Source organism: Podarcis vaucheri, assembly GCF_965113315.1.
Source record: "Podarcis vaucheri genome assembly, chromosome: 10".
Lineage (NCBI taxonomy): Eukaryota > Metazoa > Chordata > Lepidosauria > Squamata > Lacertidae > Podarcis > Podarcis vaucheri.
In genome coordinates, this window is record NC_138748.1 from 51,347,079 (window position 1) to 51,354,786 (window position 7,708).

The 7,708-nt window shown below is 42.3% G+C and overlaps 1 protein-coding gene across 1 annotated transcript; it reads right to left on the bottom strand.

Moving 5' to 3' along the window:
* Window positions 1-522: 522 nt before the first annotated feature.
* On the bottom strand, window positions 523-6,687 carry SPIC (Spi-C transcription factor; the record flags this gene model as incomplete). The annotated part of the gene is made up of 5 exons (XM_082241238.1): window positions 523-1,650; window positions 2,905-3,013; window positions 4,409-4,569; window positions 5,321-5,629; window positions 6,678-6,687. The coding sequence occupies 5 exons, from the start codon at window positions 6,685-6,687 to the stop codon at window positions 1,196-1,198; spliced, it is 1,044 nt and encodes a 347-aa protein (XP_082097364.1). The 3' UTR covers window positions 523-1,195.
* Window positions 6,688-7,708: the final 1,021 nt, after the last annotated feature.

A 7,708-nucleotide genomic window follows, 5' to 3' on the forward strand; every position in this document is an offset into this window, starting at 1 on the left:
GCAACACACAGTAATTTCGCCCATATACAGTGTGATATTACTTTACTTGCAAATCCTCTTTCTAATTTGGTGCCAGTCATCATTTGCTAGCCTCAAGTCCCTCTAAATGATCATAACTTGTGATGACTGAGTTTAGACTACCACTAAAATATTTAAACAAGCCTTTAGATCAGAGGCGCTGTCTTAGGTTTCTGCAGGAGCAGGGCAAAGGGATTTCAGTAGGGGAGGAAGGATTTGCAGCAAGGATCAAAGGCCTGCCCTTGGATCTATTTATTTCAAGTGCAAAAGGGGGACAGGAGAGTATTTTAGGACGTTTCTGTATTGAAGGCTTGAGATGTAAATATGTATAAAACAAACCATAATTATTTGGAGGGGCTAATTATTATTACTTCCATGCAAGCAACATTTCTGAAGATTTTTGAACTATAATAGTTAATGACCCACTTGTGCCTATGAGGATTTTAGTACATGCTGGCTGTTGCTGAATATTAATAACAAAAAGCTCCCATATAATAATGCCTGTTAGATAAAGTGATATTTAATGAGATACATACAGTAAGAAGCAAATTAAATGCATAAACCATTGTAGACACACAAGCCACAGTAATTCTTGATGTGTTATATGCACTAGGATGCTCAGAGATCTTAATATTTGGGTTTGTGATTATAATATACCATTAAACTCTACCATTAAAGCAACAGACCTGTACACACTTACTCGGGATACAGTTCAGTGGACTTTACTTCTGAGTAAACATGCTTAAGAGGGTGCAGTTAATTGGAAGAAAGATTTGTTGAAATAAATGGATCCTCTAAATCAATATTGTTATAATTTAGATGTTCTTACAATAGTCTGTTCCCTGTGTTATTGATCTCCCCTGTCTCCTTCTTTTAGGAGCTTTGCAGAACAATTGTGTATATCTCTGTGTAGAAGCAAGCCTTGCTAAGTATCTGTGGGACTTACTCCCAGGCACATGTGGAGTATAGCCTTAAACATCTCCTACGACCATCCCAGCTAAGACTGAAGAATGGTTTACGTGAATCTGAAAGCTTGCATATGTTTTCAGGTTTCTAGTGAGTTAATAGTTTAGGGAGCATAAAAAAGAAAAGAAAAAACGTGCAGATGCATAATGTGATATCTCAAGGGGCTGGGAGAATATATACTGGAGAAGAGTTGCTGTCCTTCAAAGTTTCTTTAAGACTCATAACAGAATGGATTTGTATTGCTATAAAGCTGCTGTAGTTCATGATCCTTGTTATACATGCAATAATGATAAGAAAGCCAGCTGTCTGCATACTGGCACTTTTGATCACCTTGGTGATAGAGATCAAAATCTCCCTCTTTCCCAGGAAAGCAAGCCAGAGAAAGCCTTTGCAAAGCTATGGCACCAAACTGATAGGTCAGTTTCCTTCGGATTTTGATTATTTCTCCTGTTCTTCCGTAATTCCTCAGAGCTCTAGCCATTTTCTGGTAGGTCATGATCTTCCGGTTTCCCTTGCGTTCCCCCCACAGTTCTGCCAATTTCTCCTTGTGTTTGGAAATAAACTGGAAGACGCCATTGGGCTTATCTAACCACTGGATGCAGTTTGCCAGGTCTGGATTATGGAGAGATTCGTGAAGATATTCAAACAGGCGTAGCTTCTTCCTGCCTATCAGGAAGTTTAAAATAATAATAATAATTAAACAGGTCCAATACCTTGCCCCAAAATGGGATATTGGAGACTGGCTGATAATTATCCAACATGGTGGGATTCAAGGGAGGCTTTTTCAATAGAGGTCTTATAACTGCCTCCTTCAGGCATGCTGGAACCATGCCTTGCTGGAAGAAGGCACTGGCCGCTCCCGTCATCCACTTAGCCCGTCCCCCACTGGCCCTTTTGATGCGCCAGGAAGGACAAGGATCTAGCATTCTTGGGCTGTACAAATTGAAAAGTATCCATTAACACTGGACAAGCAGAGGCCAGTTACATCCGCCAGATCTGTATCAACTATAGCATCCAAGTCAGAATGGATCCAAGTGATTTTGTCAGCGAAGTGCAGAACGACTTGTTCACAGTGGTCCATTGAGTGGTCTAAATTCTCCTCACGATGGCCAAATTGTAAAATACCCCTGACTCCAGATCTCATTGGATGTCATGATTTGACACCTACCTTTCCTTTCCATTCTGAACAGAGGAGAGGTGAAAATAGCTTCTCTGTGTGAGTGAGCACAGCGGTAGCTGATATAAGTGCCTTCCACCGCCCATAAAATTGATGGGGCATGCCCATATAATTTTGGGAACCTCTCTTTCTGCTATTTTAGATACCCATTTAAATGTGGCAGACATAATGCCATGCCTCTTCGGCAACCATTTTATGTTATGCCACATCCCCATGGCAGCCATTTTGTGTTATGTCATGCTCCCACAGCTGCCATTTTGTGACTGGTGCCCATGGTAAAAAGGTAAAGGTACCCCTGCCCGTACAGGCCAGTCTTGACAGACTCTAGGGTTGTGCGCTCATCTCACTCTAGAGGCCGGGAGCCAGCGCTGTCCGCAGACACTTCCGGGTCACGTGGCCAGCGTGACGAAGCTACTCTGGAGAGCCAGAGCCGCACATGGAAATGCCGTTTACCTTCCCGCTAGTAAGCGGTCCCTATTTATCTACTTGCACCCGAGGGTGCTTTCAAACTGCTAGGTTGGCAGGCGCTGGGACCGAGCAACGGGAGCGCACCCCGCCGAGGGATTCGAACCGCCGACCATACGATCGGCAAGTCCTAGGCGCTGAGGTTTTACCCACAGCGCCACCCGCGTCCCCCGGTGCCCATGGTGTTTAGTCCAAATGCCAGATGTGGCCACTCGCTCCAAAAGTTGATGAACCCTGATCCAGAATGCACACGTGTAATTGCCAGAATGTTCACAAACCTTTCCTGCCTTTTTGCTGCAAAGGTATGACATACATCTCTGGATTTTCTGGAACGGTCTGCAGAGTATGGTACTGAGCTGCACCCAGATAAAAATCTGCCTCTGTATTCTTAAAGAAATGGACAATAATAGTGTGAGGAGACATGAAACGGAGTGAAGTTATTTATCTGCTCTCTAGAATTCCACAGTGACCCAAGCTTTCTTCAAGTGAAAGAGCAAAGGTCTGTGAAGCTATGCTTTTGACCTTGCCTCTGATGATGAAGGGCTTTGGCTAATCCCACAGTGGCTATCTGTCATGGGAGTAGCTGGGGGGGGGCAGGGAAGGGCAGCTACTCCCTCTAAATCAATACAAATAAAAATACATAGCAAACTGAGGTTCTACCCCCCCCACCCCAGCCAAAGGTCTGCCCCCCCTAACAAAAATCCTGGCTATGCCCATGCTGTGACTCTGAGGTGAGGAGGACTTCACACATAGACTTCTATGCATGCAGCTTTCCCAAAGCTCTGAAACCCTGATCATGCAGGGCCCCAGGCTCTAGGGAAGTCTACACACGTAGAGGTCTACATGCAAAGACTTCCCCACCTCAGAGTTTTATGCTAAAGTGAAGGTGGTAGGAGCAGGGCAGGGGAAACTAGTCAGGGATGAGATTTGAGACTCTCTCAAAGCCACACATCCTCCCTGGGTCCCACCTATTAAGTAGTGAGTTGACAAAGCAGATGACACAGAGATTTCTCCAAGTACAGTGGTACCTTGGGTTACATACGCTTCAGGTTACAGACTCTGCTAACCCAGAAATGGTGCCTCGGGTTAAGAACTTTGCTTCAGGATGAGAACAGAAATCGTGCTCCGGCGGCGCGGCGGCAGCAGGAGGCCCCATTAGCTAAAGTGGTGCTTCAGGTTAAGAACAGTTTCAGGTTAAGAACGGACCTCCGGAATGAATTAAGTACTTAACCCGAGGTACCACTGTAGTTCTTTATAAGTAAGCTGGAACTGAACTGAACTGAACACAGCACAGCCAGCCTGCTTTTATAGGCAGCCAGCTGTCAACACTGTAACAACAACAGCCCAGGGTTTCCCGCCTAAATTAACTGACGTGGACCTGAGTGAAAACTATATACACAATACCCCCTGGTGGCCAGGGTGAGAACTTCAATACATAACGCCACACATCAGTGGTCCTGATCTGCACTAACCTCCTGCTTTTGCTCAACTGGAAAGTATCCTTGAACTCTTGCTTGCCTGGATAGAGAGATGTGGGTTGTGTACGTGTAGAAACTTTTGATTTTGTGTGACTGGAATATAGCCTACTGAACAAAGGTGGGGCATAGGCATTGCTTGTTACCTCTGGCCCCACTCGCTATAAGCATGTGGCCCCCAGAAGGGAAATATGGCCCTTGGGCTGAAACAGGCTTCCCACCTCTGATGTCAAGAATGCAATAGAATAGAATGCATTTTTCATTTCTCTGCCACCACCCCTGCACTTAAATACTGAGTTTTACTTACTAGTAAAGTCGGTGTTTCACTCCAGCTATATATTGGTTTATCTGATAGGTAACTTGGATTTGCTTGGAGAGAATGGTGATGGTAAGTCAGACAGTTTTTAAAGTCTTCTTGAGGGAAATAAACAGAATATGTCAGCGAGAGGTAAAGAATAAATGTAAACGCTCAATATTTATTTGCTGCCCAATAGCAATATGCTGGGAGGATTACAGTTAACGGCTAAATTACAAGTATAAGCAATAAAATGCTAAGCAGAGAATACAAACAGTTTAAAACTAAGAGTATAAAAGAAAATAATCTCCACATGGAGGATAATGCCTGAACAGGGCTGTCCAAAACTCTACTCTACTGGAGAGCTCACTCTGAGATGTGTCTCATTTTACACAACGCAGCCCAAATCCAGGACACCATTTTCCAAGTCCAATACCCCATACAAGTTGCATGACCCATGCAAGATCATGGACCCAGAAATAACATTTTTCGGGTGCAAAGTGCCTGATCTTTTTTTTCTGGGTTAAGATCTTGGCCCAAAATCACACAAGAGCGAGGCACCCAAAATGGCCACCATACTCTCATGGGGGAAAATGGGATGTCACAGTTTTTCCAGGGCAGTTGATGGGTATGCCTTACTGTATTGGACTAGGAAGGCCTAGGTTCAGATTTTCACTCAGCCACAAAGCTGAATAGAAGATGGTGCTGCACCAATCATAATCCCCCAGCCAAACAAACCTCACAGAGCTGTTGTGCAGATTAAAATGGGAAGGAATAAGTATGCCATCCTGAGGTCTTTCAAGGAACGGCCAGGATGTGTGTGGAAATGAAACTACAAATAATTAGATTTAAAATACATTATACTCCAGCAATTGTTTGCTGGATTCTTTGTCCATAATGTAATTTACCATAAGTTTTTTATGCTGAACACATCAGATTTGGGGGACAGTTGGGGAAACAAACAGTGCATCTTTTTCATGTATATTCTGACATTCGGAAATAATTGGAACTTACACATAATCAGAACCTGGGACTCTGGGCTCATTTGGGAAGAACAGCAGGATAAAGATGCAACAAATAAAATAAAACAAAGCTGGAATATAACTAGTATTGTTTTTTTACCTGGCGCATAATTACAGTCGCCATAGGAATGTTGCTGCAACACCTCCAAGGCATCTTCCAGGGCTTGTCCTAGCAAGTCTTGGTCTGTAAAGCTCTGTGACAAACATATAACTGAAAATGTGCAAGATGCAGTTTTGTAATACACCACTTCATTATATATATATTTCCAAAATATCTATTTGGAAGTTGCCAGACTTGCTCTGAATTTGAGGTGGGGGGGGGGAAGGCATTTTACAGAATGACAAAAAGCCTGCTGCCCAAATTAGGAGAGCAGTCGGCAGGATAATTTGCAGTTCACCAGGCACAGCTATCTAGAGACATGCAACCGTTGCATTCACTGTGATGAGTTTCTGAGAGATTTGACTAGGGCTGGGCTGGGTTGAAGTCCATATCGTGACAATGCTTTCATAATTTTTGACCTGGTAATATATCGCGAATCATGATGAGTCTATGTGTGCTATGCAAAACTCACAATGTGGGGAAAACCATGAAGCCAGCCAATGCATCTCTTGATTCCTGCAGCCCCCGTTAACTCTGCCAGTTCATCTCTCCCCTGCCTCCTTCAGGGGGCAGTGAATCACAAGAGCAGGCACTGGCAAAAATCACAATGAGAGAAAAATCATGAAGCCAGCCGACTGCCTATTAAACTACAGAATGGCAGACAAAGTTTATATCTTCACCACATTTTGGTAATTTTCATACACTGCTCTGCATCTGACAGGTCTCCAGCTGAAGAATGACTAAGCATTGACAGCAATTAAAGTGACTTCATAAAGAATTCCTTGGGAAAATTGGAAAGCTTTTCTCAAAGAAAGGAACCAATGGCTTGCAAACTTACCATTTCTTTTTTTAAAAAAGCAAATATCAGATCTTCGAGCCTGTGTGAAAGCAAAACAGCTTTATTTAGAGCTGGCGTTACTGTTCAAAATTCAAAATGACATTGAGGTATAATTTCTCTTCCAACTCAAAAGGAGAGTTTTATTCTTTATTTGAAAACTAATCCTACTTCATTGCAAGTATGATATCAGTGAACTATGTAAATGCTTTGTGGATTTCCTGAATTATATTAGATAAAACTATTTTGCAAAAATGTAAATATTAGGCAAAAATGCATATACAAATGTGTTTACGAGGAGAAATACACAAAAAAAAAGCTTACAAATTTTCATGAAGACTTAATTGGTTTTTTAAAAAAAGCTGTTGTAGAAATGTGGCGAAGTGAATTTAAGAGTGGAAAAATAAGAAACTGAGAGAAACCAAAATTCACATATTTGCTCATCTCTACTGATGGGAGGAATATACATTTTTTAAAATAAAACAAATAATGATGTTTTACTGGAGTGTACATAATCACACCCAAAAGACTATGGAAAGACAAAAACAAAGGAAGGAAGGAAGGAAGGAAGGAAGGAAGGAAGGAAGGAAGGAAGTTTAAAATTACTGGTGAATTTAGATTTCACTAGCCACAATTATTGTGACTCTGCAATTTGCCATGCACAGTAAAAAAATGAAAACACTGGGGTATTTAAAAACAGGTTGTGACACATCCAGCTGTGTCACAGAGACAGCCATGGACTAGATACAAAGGAAGCCTTGGCTTCTGCTCAGTGCATGGGTTGGAGAATTTGCCAAAAACTGTTGTTCCTCTTACTGGACAACAAGCTGATCATTTGTTAAAATTCTTTTCTCGCTGACTGTCAATCAAAAAGGTAAAAGAAATGTGCCTGCCTCCTCCTGTGCCTTTATTAGTGATTTTATGAACAGGAATGAGCAAGTGAAGCTTTGTAAGGCTTGTAGCTAATATCCACAGATCAAGCTGTTGTTAAAGGTGACTGTTGGTTAAAAGCAAACCTTTAGGGCACAGGAGCCCCAGTCCCACTTCGCACCTGGTCACATTGCAATCAGCTGAAGTCACTGGCTTTAGAAAGGCATTACTTTTTTAGAGAGCTGGTGGTTCAGAAGAAGAGTTGCATACCCTTATATTAATCTGATGAAAATAGGGACGTCCCATTCCATAATGATAATTTTGCTATTTATACCCCACACATCTTACTGGGTTGCCCCAGCCACTCTGGGAGGCTTCCAACATATATAAAAACATAATAAAACATTAAACATTAACCAAAAAAAACCCACTCTTCCTTATACAGGATTGCCTTCAGATAGCTTGGGGGTTGGATAACTCCATAC